Here is a 17,725-nt window from a genome sequence, read left to right on the forward strand (position 1 = left end):
GGTTTATTTGGTATTTCCCCCTCATCCGCACAAGGATGTTAAATTATATACATTACAGTTGTTATCACTGAGTGGTTCAGCTATATTCACCTCTTGGACCAGATCCTGTGCGACACCTGAGGACTAAATCAAGAATTGCTTCTCCCCTTGTGGGAGATTAGCTGCTCCAAAAAGCAGTCATTAATGGTGTATTTAAACTTTATCTCTGCATCCTGTCTTGAGGTGACATGTACCCAGTCAATATGGGAATAGCTGAAATCCCTCATTGTTACTTAGTTTTCTATTTTCATAATCATCATCTTGTTCAGATGGTCGGTAGTATATCCCTACTGCTACACTCTTCAAATTCAAGCATTCAATTTCTGTCCATAGAGATTGTATGGTATAGTTCGATTAATTTAAGATTTTTACTATATTTGACATTGCTTTCTTTCACACATGGTGCCATTCCCCCCACCAGCGTGACCGAGTCTGTCATTCCTATGTATTTTGTACCCTGCTATTACCATGTCCCATTGATTATCATTGCTCCACCAAATTTCTGTGATGCTTATTATATCAATATCCTCATTTAATGTCAGGCACTCAAGTTCATCCATCTCAGTATTTAGACGTCTAGCATTTGTATGCAAGCAGTTATAAAATTTGTCACTTTTTAGCTATCTGCCTTTATGTGACGTAATTGAATGGGACTCTTTTTCATTTGACTGTTTCTCTTCAGCTCTTACCTGTACTTTAACTTGTCCTCACCGCTTTACTAGGATATAGAAAATTCCTGTTAATAAATCCTCCTCTAAGGGATGTCTCTGTCTGAATCGTGTGCTCATGGGCAGCAGGTGGAGCCCCCCCTCAGGGAGGCTAGCCTTGGCTCTGCCCCCCCCTTGTCCGTAGGAGCCCTGAGCCGGTTGGAGCCCCGAGACCCCCTTTCGTCCCTACAGTCAGAGCCTCACCCTGCCCCCCAGTGGCTGGAGGAGCCCCGAGCCAGCCGAAGCCTTCTCCCCCCCATGGCCAGAACCTCAAGACCCCCCCTCAGCTGGAGGGCCCCCCCACCTGCCTGGAGGAGCCCCCAACTGGTCAAAGCCCCGAGCCCCCCTGCCCAGAGTCCTGGGCCAATTGCTGCCGCGCTTCCCCTCCCTTCCCCAGACCTCAAGCCACCTGGAGAAAAGTGTGCATCCCTCAAAGCTCCTCTGGAAGAAGCTTTGCTATGCCCCAGCAGGTTCCCGGGTGGCTGAGGAGGCTGTATGTGCTACTCACCTTCTTTCCGGGTTCATCAGTAATCTCCCTGGAGTCCAGGGTGATTACTGATGAACTCAGGAAGCTGAATAGCACATACTGCCTCCTCAACTGCTCCGGAACCTGCATGGGGCATAATAAATCAAAAACTTCACCCCAAACACAGCAACCGGGGCTCTGGCAGCAGTGCCAAGGGAGGCTCAGCCTCCAGCCTATTATACCCATTGCCCATGTGTGCTTCTCTGCACTTATTATCTTTCCCCCAGTGCTTAGTTTCAAAACTCCTCTACCTTTTTAATTGTACATGCCAGCAATCTGGTTCCATTTTGGTTTAGGTAGAGCCTATCCTTCTTTTGTGTGCTCCTCCTTTCCCAAAAGATTCCCCAGTTCCTAATAAGTCTAAATCCCTCCTCCAAACACCATAGTCTCATCCACGCATGGAAACCCTGCAGTTCTGCCTGTCTACACTGGCCCTAGCATCCATTCAGAGGATGCTTCTATAGAGGTCCTGGACTTTAATCTCTTACCTAGCAGCCTGAATTTGACCTTCAGGACCTCCCTCCTGCCTTTCCCTATGTTATTGATACCTACATGTACCCATGACCTCCAGCTCTTTCCCATCACTGCCCATAAGTCTGTCTAGATATCTTGAGGTAGCCACAACCTATGCATCCAGCAGGTAAATCACAATGTGGTTCTCACAGTCATCACAAACTCCACTGAATGCATCCAATGAAGTGAGCTGTAGCTCACGAAAGCTTATGGTCAAATAAATTGGTTAGTCTCTAAGGTGCCGCTAGTACTCCTTTTCTTTTTTCAAATATCTGTATTTCTAATAATCAAGTCCCACACTACTATTACCTGTCTCTTAATAACAGGAGTCCCCCTCCCCCAGAGAGGTTTCCTAGTGCCAGACGATACCATGACAACATCTGGAAGGAGAATCCTAACTATGGGATCATTCCCCTCTGCTCCTGTTCAATGGTCTCCCTCACCTTAAATGAACCCCCCTATGAAATTCTATGGCGATGAACACAATATAAATACAGTGGATAGACCCCTGCCCGCTACGTGGCACGAAGGAAACCAGCACATTTTCCCCGCCACTACAGGTTTGCCCAGCGTGAGGGAGCCTGGGGCTCGCCGCTCGAGGCGTTGCTTTCCCCTACCACCTGCTGCCGCGCCCCCATCTACACTAAACAGTGACTCAGGGCCGTCCTATGCGGGGCCCCAGGCCTCCCCCTGTGGTCTGGGAGGCAGGAGCTGTGGCGGGAGGGCACTTTTGGAGGCCCCACAGGCCCAGAGGAGTAGCGGGGGGGCCGGGAGCAGCCCGCTCCGCTTCCCTCGCCCCGGTCCCAGCCGTGTCGCTGGGGGGAGAGGGCTTGAAGGAAGGGATTCCCCCCCCACCACACCGGCGGGAAGCAGAGCATCCCAGCCCCCCGCTCTACTCCACCAGCTCCCAGCCGCGGTGCTCCGCTTCCCGCCGCCGGTGCCTGCGGGTGGGGCCAGCCGGCATTCCTTCCTCAACCCCCCGCCTTCACCGGCGGCGGCAGCGGGAAGCGGAGCGCCACGGCTGGGAGCCGGCGCGGGCTGGGGCCGGGCTGCTCCGCGCCCCGCCGCTGCCGGTGAGCGCGGGGTCGCTGGGGGCAGGAAGAGGTGGAATGGGGGCGGGCTGGTGGCGGAGCAGGGAAACCGGTGGGGCGGAGGGAGTTGTCCGGGGCCCCACACCCCCTCAGGGACGGCCCTGCCCCTTGCTGTGGGCGCAGCCCGCGGGCACCGCGGCTGGGGCTGCCGCGTACGCAGCACACATTGGTGCCCCAAATTTCATGGTGCCCTAGGCAGCTGCGCGCGCCTAAGGACGCTCCTGCGGCGCCTCTGCCCGCGCGTTCCTTCCTTCCCCGGCGCGTAGCGATCCACGCACTCACTCGGCCTCAGCCGCGGTAGCGGGCGCATGCGCGCTCCGGGGAGCCCCCTCCGGGGAGGGGCCGGAGGGCGCAGGCGCCTCCAGCGACCCTGGAAGCGCTTGCGTTCACCCGGAAGTGCTTCTGCTGCTGCTGAGCAAAGATGGCGGCGGACACCGCAACCGAGCTGCTGTTTTTAGACACTTTCAAGCACCAGAGCGCGGAGGTACTGGGCGGGCGGGGCCCGCGGAGCCACACCTGCCCTCAGAGAAAGAGAGAGGGAGGCAGAGAGATCCTCCCTTCTCCCCTTGGGCTGGCCCGCTCAAGAGCGTGGGGACTCTGGCTGGAGCGGGCTGGGGGTGGGGGTAGGATTCGTGGAGAGTGCAGGCGGGGGCGAGCCAAGGGGTGGGCTGTAGAGGGGCAGGGACAAGGACTGGGCGGGTGACGCTGCCTGTTCCAGATCCGCGTAGGGGGGCCATCAAGGCATAAGCATGCAGAGGAGACACCCCCAGTGCCCTCGTATCACACCGTGAAGCCCCGGCCTGGTCAGATGCTTAATGCGTTGTAGCTACAACAGGTGAATATTTCCTGCCCCATAAGCTTTAGCAAGGCTTGTCGTGCAGGTGACAGGCAGCGTAGAAATGGGGTGGATGTTAATGAGGAGGTAGCAGAGTAAGAAAAGAAGAATCGATAGGGGAGGAAGTTGAAGGGGTGGGTGATGGAGAAATGGGAGAGGAATTATAAAAGGGGCAGTTTGATAAGGTTATGAGAGTGAGAATGAGGGGAGAAGTCAGGAGCAAAAGTGCTTTTCTGCAGCTTATGGTGCATCTCTTCCTTGCAGCAGTTAATGAGGAGATGGGGAATATTCATTTAGGCTCATATGTCCTGTGTGTCCCATTGCATAGTAGGCATAGTGTGGATGTACCAAGCTTCTAGTCTCAGAGGGTAACCCTACAGACAGAAGCTCAGTGTTGCAAAGATACTTTTGTTGTAGCAGAGAATTTTGTCAGTGATTGTGTCACCTGATGTGGTGACACTTTGTGTGGGAGAGATGTATCTTTAAGCAAGCATGATGTTAAAAGTGAAATTGTCAAAAGTGGATCTGCAGGAAGTCACTGAGGCTGAGAATTTAACTAGATTCAAAAGAGATTGGACATTTGTATGGCTGTCACCTTGGTCTTAAAATAAAAGTGTTTAGTGTTTTCACAGTGGAAAGAGATAAATAGCAGAGTTCCCCAAGGATCTGTACTGGGACCAGTGCTGTTCAATATGTTCATAAATGATCTGGGAAAAGGAGTAGACAGTGAGGTGGTGAGTTTGCAGATGATACAAAATTACTTAGCATGGATAAGTCCAATGCAGACTGTGAACAGTTATGAATGGATCTCTCAAAACTGCGTGACTGGGCAACAAAGTGGCAGGGATGGTGTCCCAAGGCTCTGTTTGCCAGATGCTGGGAATGGGTGACAGGATGAATCACTTGATGACGACCTGTTCTGTTTATTCCCTTTGACGCACCTGGCATTGACCACTGCCGGAAGATGGGATACTGGGATAGATGGACCTTTGGTCTGACCCAGTATGGCCGGTCATATGTTCTAGATGAAATTCAGTGTTGATAAATGTAAAGTAATGCACATTGGAAAACATAGTTCTAAATATATGTACCAAATGATAGGGTCTAAATTAGCTGTTACCACTCAAAGATATCTTGGTGTTACAGTGGATAGTTCTCGGAAAACATCTGCTCAATGTGTGGTGGCAGTTAAAAAAGCTAGCAGAATGTTAGGAACCTTTGGGAAAGGGGTAGATAGTAAGACAGAAAATATAATGTCTTTATATAAATCAGTGGTATGCTAACATATTGAATACTGCTTGCAGTTCTTGTTAGCCCATTTAAAAATATATTAGAATTGGAAAAAGTACAGAGAAGGGCAACAAAAATGATTAAGGGTATGGAACAGCTTCCATATGAGGAGAGATTAAAAAGACTGGGACTGTTTGTCTTAGAAAAGAGACGACTAAGAGAGGATATGATCGAGATCTATAAAATCGTGAATGGTGTGGAGAAAGTGAATAAGGAAGTGCTATTTACCCCTTCATGTAACACATGAACCAGGGGTCACCCAACAAAATCAACAGGCAGCAGGTTTAAAACAAACAAGGAAATGCTTCTTCACACAGTGTCCAATCAACCTGTGGAACTCGTTGCCAGGGACACTTTGAAGGCCAAAACGATAAATGGCTTGAAAAACAAATGAGATAAGTTCATGGAGGATACGTCCATCAATGGCTAGTAGCCAGGGAAACAGCGCCATGCTCTGTGTGTCCCTAAACCTCTGATTGCCCGAAGCTGGGACTGGATGACGGGATGGATCACTGAATAAATGGCCCTGTTCTGTTTGTTTCTCCCTGAGGCATCTGGCACAGTCTGCTGTCGGAAGACAGGATACTGTGCTAGATGGACCATTAGTCTGATCCGGTATGGTCATTCTTACTTAATAGTTTTTGGAAGTGATATTAAAACTTGTTTTAGGGATCTAGCTAGTCTCTAATTATAAGAGATCAGGATGAGATCAGATTACCTCACATCTACCTGCTGTGGGTTCTTACACCTTCCTCTAAAGCATCTGGGACTGGCCACTGTCAGACAAAATCCTGAACTAGGTAGAGATCAAGTTTGATCTGGGGTAGCAATCCCTGTGCTCATAAACCCTTTCCTTTTGTCCATACAGCCATATAGTTGTGCTTGCAAAAAAATTGTCAAATTTGTTGCATACAAATGATGGTCTGTCTGGTGCACATGCTTTTGATAATGTGTTGTTAGTTACTCATTGTTATTTATCATTACTGTTAATATTATGGTAGTGGCTAGGGACAATCTTATTGCACTGTAGAAACACACAACAAAAAGCCCATTCTTGTTCTAAAGAGTTTAGAAGCTAAGGAACATGGAAACATGCATTTTCTAGAACACTGAATACATTTGTGGCATGTGTAAACGGTGATTAAAAACCAGGGTGGATAAAAATCAATGATTTAAAAAAAAAATCAGATTTTTTTTGATAAAATGCTTTTTGAGGAAAAAACCTATCTAAAGGTATCTTTGAGCTAAAATGTATCTTAATTAAAACTATCTCATCATGGAATAGGGTTTATAAATTCTAATTCTATAGTATGGGACAATATATTAATGTAATGTTTAAGAAAAGTTTTGTAAATGAGTTCCAGTAGTTTATGGATTAGGGACCCAATTTTACGGGGTTCCACAGGCTTCTGTATAGATTATTTAGGTTAATCTTTCTATCTACCCAATGGGACTCAGTTCTCAGTCTAGAAGTACCATCAGAGATGTTTAGTTTTGCAGTTCTCAAACTGTGGATTTGTGTCTCCAGAGGTAACATGCTTGCTAACAGCAAAAATGTTTTAAAATAAATAATATATAGAGGTGAGAAATAACAGACCTCAACTCTATTGTCCCTCTGCAAATCTGTGTACACAATCAGTCCCTTACCTCTCTAAAAGTGCAAAGTTTCAAAAAGTTCAATGAATAGAAGATTGTTGGGGGAAGAATAGATCTGGACAAGGAGAAGAAGTTTGGAACATAAGAACTTCCATACTGGATCAGACCAAAGCTCTATCTAGCCCAGTATCCTGTCTTCCGACAGTGACCAATGCCAAGTGCCCCAGAGAAAATGAACAGAACAGATAATCATCACCTGGCACCCATTCCCAGCTTCTGGCAAACAGAGGGTAGGGATACCATCCCTGCCCATCCTGGCTAATAGCCGTTGATGGATCTATCCTATTTATCTAGTTCTTTTTTGAACCCTGTTATAGTCTTGCCCTTCACGAAATCCTCTGTCAAAAAGTTCCACAGATCCTTCTTCCTAAATGAGTGAGTAGACTAGAGTAGATCTGCATATGGGAGTTTCTTTCTCTCACATGCACACCGTTTTGATACTTATTTTACTCCATACATTAAATTGTAGCTGAAGCACTTGTGATGATTATATTTAAGATTGTCTAAGCCAGAGGTGGGCAAACTAGGGCCCACGGGTCACATCTGGCCCGCAGGACGCTCCTGCCCAGCCCCTTGAGCTCCTGGCCCGGGAGGCTAGTCCCCAGCCCCTCCCTGTTGTTCCCCCTCCCCTGCAGCCTCAGCGCGCCGTGCTGCTGGTGCAACGCTCTGGGCAGCTGGGCAGTGCAGTTGCAGAGACGCGGCCTGACCCGGTGCTCTGGGCATCACGGCTGTAGTGCCACCAGCCACCGGTGCTCCAGGCAGCAGGGTAAGGGGGCACGGGGCGTTGGATAGAGAGCCGGGGAGTTCAGCATGGGGGGCAGGGGTTGGATGGGGCAGGGGTCTCGGGGGGGGGCAGCCAGGAAGGGGGGGGGTTGAATGGGGTAGTGGGGGGCAGTCAGGGGACAGAGAGCAGGGGCGGGGGTGGATGGGGCCATCAGGGGACAGGGGGGTTGGGATGGGGGAGGAGTCCTGGAGGAGCTGTCAGGGGGTGAGAAGCGGTGGGGACGGATAGGAGGCGGGGGCCGGGCCATGCTTGGCTGTCTGGGGAGACACAGCCTCCCCTAACCGGCCCTCCATACAATTTTGGAAACCCAATGTGACCCTCAGGCCAAAAAGTTGTACATCCCTCTGATGTATTTATAGAGTGCAGTCATATCACCCTTCAGCCTTCGTTTTGTCATGCTAAACAAGCCAAACTCCTTAAGTCTCGTCTTGTAAAGTAGTTCTGCATTCCTCTGATCATCTTAGAAGCCCTTCTCTGCATCTGTTCCAGTTTGAATTAATCTTTTCTTAAATGTGGGAAACCAGAATTGCAGACACTGTGTTCCAGATGAGGTCTCATCAGTGCCTTGCAGAATGGTAGTAACACTTCCCTATCTTTACTGGAAATACATTCCCTGATGCATCCTAGGACTGCCTTAGCCTTTTTCGCAGCTGCATCACATTGGCAGCTCATAATCATCCTGCGACTGACCAATACACCCAGATCCTTCTCCTCCTCTGTCACGTCCAACTGATAAGTCTTCAGCTTATAGCAAAAATTCTTATTGTTTGGCCCTAAGTGTGTGACCTTGCACTTTGCACTGTCATCTTAGTGCACCATTGTTTGTTAGTGTGGACTTTGTTAAAACAGCTCAGAAAAATCATTCTTGTATCTAAAATAGTTCTTAAAAACCATTTTAACAATATGAGCTCCCTCTTCCCCATTAATGATACAGTTGTGTTTGTCTGAAAATGTTTTATAAACAGTTTCCAAATACAGTAGTGTCTGCAGTGTAGATAGGGCCCTAGTAGTAAGACATTTAGTTAAATGTTCATAATCATTTAATCCTTGGCTTTTCTACTAAGACTTCCTACAAGGAATTCAGTTATAGTGGTGGTTTTGTGCAGTGTGGTTGTTCTGTAGAATCTTGAATGAAGCTATAAATTCATTTCACATTGATTACTGGAAAGTCAGCAGATACTAATGACCAGAGTTTGATTTGAACAGATGACATAATCATGAAAGATTTTGTATCCCATAAGCAGTCTCATTAGCTATCTAGTTTCCCTTTGTTCCTGTTTTCTTAAAATCTTTTAACTGCAGTTCCACTTTTTAGAATGTGTTGATAGGCAGTTAATATATTGGCAGGCTAGTGGATATATAGTATTAAGTTGTTCTAATGAGAAATGTGATTACGAGCTTCAGGGAAAGTAACTGCTCATGTGTAAGAAACACAATTTAATTCCTTGCCCATTGTCTGGTATTTACGGATAAATATATTTTTCCTGTTTTATAAATGTGTCTCATGAGGATATATACAGTTTAGTGAAAGGAGACTTTCAATTATCAGTGTCTGTGGTTTGCTGAGGTAGTCTTTTTTACTTTGGTAAACTCTGATTATTTTTCAGTTTCTAATACATTGGAAGCCATCACATCTCTGTTTTTGTTTATATCTTTCTTTGTGCAAACGTATCTCTGTTCTGATGTGTGAATGGCCTGAAAGATCTCTGCCATCCCTGACTTATATGATGTCAGCAGAAATGTCAGGAGTGCCTGAAAGTTTTCAAATGCTGCTGCAGAGGTAGAAAAGTCAGCACCAAATAGTATCTTTGCGTAGCTCTCACAAAATTCTGGCTGTAGTCTTTAATCTCTCCAACAGTGTCAGCTGCTCTTAAAAAAAAAAAAAAAAACCTTCTGATATTTAAAATTGGAGCACATTTTATTTCTTATACCGTAATAAACTTGGCAGTGTTTAAAGTGGCACTGTCCACTTGAAAATTAGTGAATTCTGAAAGTAACTTAAGTTCCTTTGTCAATATTTGTTTACTATCATTTTCAAAATGTTTCTCCTCCTTGTTGCTGTTTGAAAGGTCCTCACAAATAAAAAGGGAAATAATTCTGTAGGGGAAACAGTGAAACTTTCTATATGAAGCTTTCAAATGTACAAGCTGAAAAAAAAAAGATTTTCTCAACCCTTTCATTTACATTAATTTTAGGTATTGTCACAATAATAAGTTGAAGAAATTATCAGGATTGACATTTTTAAATTGGTGCTTTTTTAAATAGAGGGTACATAAATAGGTTGGAATGTAAAATAAAAACAATATAGTATTTTTCAAGCTTTATAACTTTTGTTTACTCTTTGTTTTTAGCAAAGTACCAATATAGATGTAGTTCGTTTTCCATGTGTGGTTTACATAAATGAAGTACGTGTCATTCCTCCAGGAGTAAAAGCTCACACAAGTTTGCCTGACAATAGAGCTTATGGGTAAGTCCTAAAATATTCAGATGCACATTCCTTGCATTTTGTTTGGGACTTGTGAATCACAGTAAAAACTGCAATGTAGGAAGGTAGCCTGTGCTTATGCATTCACTGAATATGCAATATATGTATATTTTGTAAATATATGTATTTTCTTTCAGGTTTTAAACAATAATATGTTAGAGATTTCGGGTCTTATTTGTTTTGGTTAAGGGAAGCCTGACAGGATTAATTTTTCCCTCTGTTTTATCAACAGAGAGACATCCCCACATACATTTCAGTTAGACCTGTTTTTCAACAATGTCAGCAAGCCAAGTGCCCCTGTTTTTGACAGGCTGGGAAGGTAAGAATTTGCGAATTCATGTGCTTCATACATTCAAGAGTTTTTCTATAGAAGAATATGCTGCATTTCCTGGTGTGTAGAAATGAGAAATTCAACACAGTATTGTTAAATCTCCAAAGGAGTTTATTTTTTAAAATAAAGGTTTAGGGTCTGATAGTAATTAGTGGCCATAATACTTACTTCACTGAGTAGCCCTGTTCTCTGTAATAGGACTACTCACGTTAATAAGTATTATGGTCCGTAATAAGTGTTTGTAGGATTGGGCCCTTACTTGTATACACTGTTAATAACAGAAGTTCACACTTTTGTGTTTGCAAGCATTTTTCCCTCCACCATGACCTCACCCTGTTTGTGGATGTGCTTAAGATTTCTGTGGGGGGAGATGGCTCTGTAGAAAAGATAGTACAGCTTGAGAATTTATCTATTCCTGAAAATCTGTGAGACTAGGTGATACATGTACATCCAGTCCTGCCTATCTGTGCTTCCATATTTGCCTCTCTCTCTCTCTACTCTTTCCCTAGCATGAACCCTAGTTGCCCCCCTCTTCATTCATTGTGTAAGGGGAGAGAGGTGTATGCTTGAAGGGTCTGGGTAGAAGATCCCAACCGCAATTTTTAAACTGACAGTGTCCCTTTAATGTCAATGTATATTGAAAGTCCTTTGGGCTTTTTACATTCCTAAATTGATAAGCATAGATATTGTATAGTGTTTTGATACTGGCTTGAAGTCTCATTCTTTTTTTCACTTAAGGTGAAAATAAGGTATTATTAAAGGGTCACATACAGAAATGTCCATACTTTGTGTGTAAAAGACTTTTGTTAAACATTGAAAAATAAGTTTGTGTTCTATTTAACAGCCTTGAATATGATGAGAACTCTTCAATTATCTTTAGACCCAATGCAAAGGTAATTGTTGTACCTATTTATGCTATAGTTTCAATGTTTTTCTTCTTCCTGTGTGGCTGCTATTTGAATACCATGGTGCTGCTATTTAGTGTGCTTAGCACTATGCAAAGCAGTTGTAGGGGAAGACCCTACTCTAGAGAGCTTATATTCAAAGCTAATCCATATAGTTCAATTGTATAATACACTAGGGCCATGATTTTAAAAATTAGCCTAGAGTTATGTTCCAAATGAGTGCCTTGATTTTTCAAAAGTGTTGATCACTGAGTAGCTCCTATTAAGTTTACTAATGAAAATGAACCGGCTGATCGCAGCCATCTTGGTGAATGTTCACCTCAGAATTTGGCCTGATTGATGAAATGGAAGGGGTATGAGATAAGGGTTGCTTCATTTTGACAGAGCCAAACCACTTCATGTCTGGGTCTAGTCACTGGTCTCAGTCTGCATATTTGGAAAACGCTAAAATCAAACATCACAAGTATACAAATATGTGAAGAATAAAGAGGGTTTAACCTTTTTCCTTTCAGATTACTTATTACTAATACAGGCATATCAGTAATAATTTGTGAGAGAAACAAGATGGGTGAGGGTAACAGCTTTTATTGGACCAACTTCTGTTGGTGCAAGAGAGAAGCTTTTGAGCTACATAGAGCTCTTATTTAAGTAATTTAATAATGTGTTGACAGTTATAAAGCAGAATTGTTATTGATGATTGTAGCCTACATCTGAGCATATCTATTATGTTTGTCTGATGCATTCCAGTGCGATCTGCCCCAATGAATATTTGAATAAACTGGATTTAGTGGCTTTGACAATGTGTTGTTATGAATTCTTTTGGTTGTAAAATTATTCATGTGGTATAATCAGTAGGTCAATTTTTTAAAACCTTGAATAGATATAAAATATATTAATCTGCAGTTTTTCTTGTGTGTATTTTAAGTATATACCCATACAGAACTAGCAATTTAAAATTAAGTAAAAATCCTCAAATTCACTTTGAGTTTTTTAAAGATGCTTTTTCTTTTACAAACTAGGTCAACACGGATGGATTGGTCCTAAGAGGCTGGTACAACTGTTTGACATTAGCAATATATGGATCAGTTGACAGGGTAATAAGTCATGACAGAGATTCTCCTCCACCCCCTCCACCACCACCACCTCCTCCCCAGCAACAACCAGGTTTGAAAAGAAACCCAAAACATGGTAAGTATGTCAGAATTATCTGAAGTAAGACAGCAAAAGTTTTTTCTTTAATTAAAATTAATTATCCCAGTGGCTAAAGAGCAATCTTCATATTCTGAGATTTCATTGGATCTAATTATCCAGCTGTAAATTTTTGTCTCTTTCCATGTTATCTCTTTGTAGGTTTTAGGTAGAGTATTTTTTAATAAGTTCCTCTCCTTTTTCTAATGCTTTTATTGAGAGCAACTTTATTCATCACAAGGTACTTGATGAAAGGGTGCAGCTGAAGACATAAATTAATTTGTGTTTCCCATGAGCTAAACTTTTAAGTCAAAGTGTCGGTGACTAAAATCACTGCTTCCAAAACTGAGGGTTAATGAACAAAGCAGTAGTTAAAGGACATGAAGGAAAGCCTTTTACTTAGCCTTCTGTTTGTGACTCCCAGGTTGCTAAAGAGTGATTGATGGTACCAGCAGCAGAGTGACCCTGTGCAGCAGTCACAAACAGGTTTCCGTTTCTGCCTCCGTACTGGTTTCAGAATTAGGGAGAGAACTGCACTGTTCAGATGTTTAATCATTTTACTGTAGAAATATAACTATTGTACTATAAACATTCAGCTTCAGATTAATATTGGATTTTAAATAATTTTAACTAATCATGGTAGATTTATAGTATTACTAAACACATTCAAAGCAAATAATCAAGTGGCTAAATACAAATCTGCACTGTAACATGATTAAAAAAAACTCTAAAATGAATCTTGAACTCAGTGTTTATGTAAGAAATATCTTTGTTCATAAGCAGTGACTTCTGTTAGCTTTTAATTCACCCAGTGGCTTTAAATTTTTATGGGTGCTTCAGCAAGGGTGGTTTCAGCATGAGGGCACCTTCCATTTAATTAACTTTCCCCTTAGATGTTGGATGATGATGGTGCATATGCTACATGAAGGGTGCTTCATAATCAAGGTTGGCACCCACGTTGCAAAATGTGCTACATGTCCCATCCTCCTCCCCCAAAATAAAATCTTTTTTTTTTCAAAAAACAAAAATATAGTTGATGGGGAGAAAGAAGATCAGTTCAATGGGAGCCCTCCAAGACCACAGCCCAGGGGACCAAGGACTCCTCCAGGCCCTCCACCTCCTGACGATGATGAAGACGAGCCCATGCCTGTGACAGGTATAGCTAATGTAGATTCTTATTCTCTGTCTACTGCACAGCAGTGGATATTGAGGGGGGGAAATGGTAGGTGAGCTTTCTGCTTTCATTGATGTTGACAGATTCATCTTTAGGAAAAGCAATGCAGATGTAGGACTGGTAGGAGAACCCCTGGTTCTGCTGTGCCATTTTTAATAACTGTATTCAATGTAAAAGTGAGTAACTTTTGAAACATTAAATATAGACCACTGTAGTGCCTGATCCTGCACTCTATTTCCCATGCAAAATTTCTGTGGACTTCAGTGTATTTTTTCCTGCATAAGGACTACAGAATCCAAGTAGTAGTCTATACATTTTTATTATGGATTAAAAGTGCATAGAACTGTTTTTGTAAATACAATTCTAATGAGGTAAATAATTGTAGTGAATGTTAAGTAAAAGCATTTGAATGCTTTTTGAAAAACATTTTTCTAATTTCACTGTTCACACCACAAAACCTGTGAACATTGTTAACTACTGGATTTAGTAATGAGATTTATCCCTTACTTTTTCAGTGGCTGGGGAAAAGGAAGATGATGTTGATCACAGAGAGGACTACTTTGAGCCAATTTCTCCTGATCGAACATCCGTTCACCAAGAAGGTCAGTACTCGGATGAAGGGGAGGTAGAGGAGGAGCAGCCAGAAGAAGGGGAGGATGAGGAGGAAGATGTGGATGTTGAGGAAGATGAGGAAGAGGATGAGGAGGATGGCCATACAGTAGAGAGTATTCCTGAGGAAGAAGACGAGGAGGAGGAGGAGGAGGAGGAAGATGAAGAAGAGGAAGGTGAGGAGGAAGAGGAGGGTGAAGGTGAGTAATATACACAAATAGAAATGACTGAGATTATAGAATTTTTTGATGCAGTGTAGTCAAAAGATTAAAGCAGATGACTCGGAGTGAGTAGATCTGATTCTTATCCTAGCTCTACCGCTGCTCTGATTGTGTGATGTTTGGGCAAGTCACTTATCTTGTCTTTTTCTCAATGTGTAAAGAACGTGGAAGAAAGGCACTATAAATGTAAATTATTATTTATTAATAAAAACTCAGATTCTTCTATCTCAGTAACTGTGAAGGTGTATGTGTGCTTTACCAACACTATCTTACACCTTTGACTTGATAAATATACAAATTAATTCAGTGAACAAGGAACTTTAAAAATAGCTGGTATTAAACCCTGTGCTATGACAACTCAATAATCTTTATTTTCTTAAAATATAACCCCCCCAATATTCCCTGAAAAACAAATACAATTATAATTTTTTATACTTTTATAATTACATGATGGAGGACTGAATATTTTGGAAAGGAATTAGACTGAATTTTCAAGGATATGTGAAAATACACAGAAAGGAGAAGGGAAGGTTGATATTCACCAATGCCCAAGAACCCCCTTCTGTTCTCAGGAAAGTGACCAATTAATATATGTCTATCTGACCTAAAATAATCCATGCTTCCCAGCCTTGAAAATTGCTTAACTACTTCACTGATGCCTAACTTGCCAGGTGCGTGAAGCAAGACACTCTTCCACTGCTGCTCCATGGACCTGCTATGGTTTGTACCAATGTGCCAACATTCCAGTGGAATGTCAGCATTTCAAAGAATACAAAGGAGTTCTGTTGGCTCATAGGGACTCCAGCAGAGAAGAGCAGTCAAGCAGTGAACATTGAGAAGGACAAGAGACAGCTAGGTTTATGGAAAGATTTTTTTTTAAGCCTAAATAAAATTATCAGGGAGAGATTTTTAGCAGATATTTTTCTTATCGTGTCAGCCTTTCGTAATCAGAGATGTTTAAAAGAGTAATTATGATATATGCTGCTGCTGTTACATAATGTTGTTGTCTAGAACTATCATTTTGTGGTTGGATTTCTCACTCTAGTAAACAGATTCTTTGCTTCCTGATTCATGGATGTGCTGCAGCCGCGCTCTGAGAAAGAGTAGTCTACTAATTTTGACTTCCACATATAGTAGTAGAAAGAAATCTTTTAGTGTTTTGGATATTTTATATTTTCCAAATAAAAATTTGTATGTTACTTTTGTACTTTGAGTAGTTCTCTGAAGTTCATAAACTGGGCTTGATATAACTGATTTATTTATTAAATTAAACTTAAAACTCTCTTGCAGGTGATGATGGCTATGAACAGATTTCAAGTGATGAAGATGGAATTGCTGATCTGGAACGTGAAACATTTAAGTATCCAAGCTTTGATATTGAATATACTCCTGAGGATCTAGCCTCAGTGCCACCTGTGACATATGAGCCTTTTGAAAGAGAGCTTGGACCTCTTTTGTACTTTAACTGTCCTTACAAGACCATATTTGAGATTGAAGTTGGTAAGATAAAGGATCAAGATCCAGACAAGGAAAATTCAGGGCTAGTAGAAGCCTCAGTTAAGCTAACTGAACTCCTGGAATTATATCAGGAAGAAAGGGGTGCAAAATGGGTCACAGCTTTAGAAGAAATTCCAAATTTAATAACAAAAGGACTAAGTTACTTGCAAGTGAAGAACACAAAACAAGACTATATTACCCAATTAGTAGACTGGACAATGCAGGCTTTAAACTTGCAGGTAGCTCTCAGGCAGCCCATTGCTTTGAATGTTCGACAGCTTAAAGCTGGAACAAAATTGGTGTCATCACTAGCAGAATGTGGGACTCAAGCAATCATGGGACTCTTGCATGCAGGAGTTATTAATGCATTATTTGAACTGTTATTTGCAGATCATGTTTCATCTTCCCTTAAACTTAATGCTTTTAAAGCTTTGGATAGTGTTATCAGCATGACTGAGGGAATGGAAATGTTTTTAAGAGGTGGGTTAGAGGTACATGAAAAAAGTGGTTATCAGAAACTCTTGGAGCTCATACTGTTAGATCAGACTGTGAGAGTGGTCACTGCAGGTTCTGCAATTCTTCAGAAATGCCATTTTTATGAGATTCTGTCAGACATTAAAAAGCTTGGTGACCAGTTAGCAGAGAACACTCCTCCCCTTCCTAATCATACGGAGTCTGAGCAGGAACCAGACCTTGGACTTGAGAGAACCAACCCAGAGTATGACAACGATGTGGAGGCACCTATGGATATGGATCATCTTTTGGAATCTTCTAATATCAGTGAAGGAGAAGTAGAAAAACTTGTTAGTCTCTTAGATGAAATCTTTCATTTGATGGAGACTGCACCACATACAATGATTCAGCCACCAGTAAAATCTTTTCCAACAATGGCACGCATTACAGGACCACCAGAAAGGGATGATCCTTATCCAGTCCTTTTCAGGTAAGAGAGCTGTGGTTCACTTTAGATACCAGCTTTGGGTACCAGAACTGGGTTCTTTTTTCAGTTTGGTACCTACGCATGTTTTGTGGACTACATAGGTAATAAAGTAAAGCAGTGACTAACGTTACTGCTAGATTTTTCACTTTCCTAATATACCTTTAGTGGAGGCTTACAGATTGCTTTAATAAGCTTTTGGGAGAACTGGATGGTTTATGGGATTGCAGTTATGTTGTTGTTTCCAGTTAAGCCTATGTTAATACTAACCAAAAGTTGTTACCGTCTTACTACTTATTACTCGTATTGTGGTAGCACCTACGAGCCCCGTTCATGGATCAGGGTCCACTGTGCAAAGTACTGTACAAACACTTAACAAAAAGACCATTCCTGCCCCAGAAGAGCTTGTACTTGATGGTCTCAGACTGTGTTCCTGCTGTGGAGAGGCATCCATATCACAAAATCCTTCACTGTCATCTTTGGCAGCTGCAGCAGAGTGACTAAGGACTGAATGGTCAGGGTGTATGTATATTGCAAAAGATGCCTTTTAAAGGCCATTTCTATGTACAAAAAACCACAGAGAAGGAATCCTAAAGAAGTTGTGTTCTTTTTTTTAAAGAGAAATTAAGTTCAAGAACTAGCAGTATTAAAAAGTTAAGGTTGAGCATTCAAGAACTCAAAACTTAGACTGTTCCAAAAATTAAAGTTTTTGCTCATTGGTGGTGGTGGTCAATGTGTGGTTTTATTGTATACATTATTTATTTCAGTGGGGATTTAATCCTCATTACATAGTTATAATTACATTGTGGAAAAAAGGTTCAGAATTCTGCTACTTCATCATGGTTCAGTATGGTTAATATATAGTTTCTTATAATATACAAAAGAATGAATTCTGGTGGTCCAAAATATAGGATAAGATACAGAGGATCTATTTTCT

General features: G+C 42.3%; 1 protein-coding gene across 4 annotated transcripts in view; it reads left to right on the forward strand.

Moving 5' to 3' along the window:
• Window positions 1-3,248: 3,248 nt before the first annotated feature.
• Window positions 3,249-17,725, forward strand: part of VIRMA (vir like m6A methyltransferase associated) — a 42,457-nt gene continuing 27,980 nt past the window's right edge. For 3 of the 4 annotated variants that reach the window (XM_073330557.2, XM_073330558.2, XM_073330559.2), the window contains exons 1-8: window positions 3,252-3,360; window positions 9,793-9,908; window positions 10,159-10,245; window positions 11,102-11,150; window positions 12,182-12,350; window positions 13,384-13,506; window positions 14,040-14,333; window positions 15,645-16,794. In XM_073330557.2, coding sequence (XP_073186658.1) covers window positions 3,298-3,360; window positions 9,793-9,908; window positions 10,159-10,245; window positions 11,102-11,150; window positions 12,182-12,350; window positions 13,384-13,506; window positions 14,040-14,333; window positions 15,645-16,794 — 2,051 coding nt within the window. In that variant the 5' untranslated portion in view covers window positions 3,252-3,297. Of the gene's footprint in view, window positions 3,361-9,792; window positions 9,909-10,158; window positions 10,246-11,101; window positions 11,151-12,181; window positions 12,351-13,383; window positions 13,507-14,039; window positions 14,334-15,644; window positions 16,795-17,725 lie in introns of all 4 variants that reach the window. The other variant, XM_078851478.1, reaches the window with a different exon arrangement.

This window comes from Lepidochelys kempii, chromosome 2 (genome assembly GCF_965140285.1).
Source record: "Lepidochelys kempii isolate rLepKem1 chromosome 2, rLepKem1.hap1, whole genome shotgun sequence".
NCBI classification, from domain to species: domain Eukaryota; kingdom Metazoa; phylum Chordata; order Testudines; family Cheloniidae; genus Lepidochelys; species Lepidochelys kempii.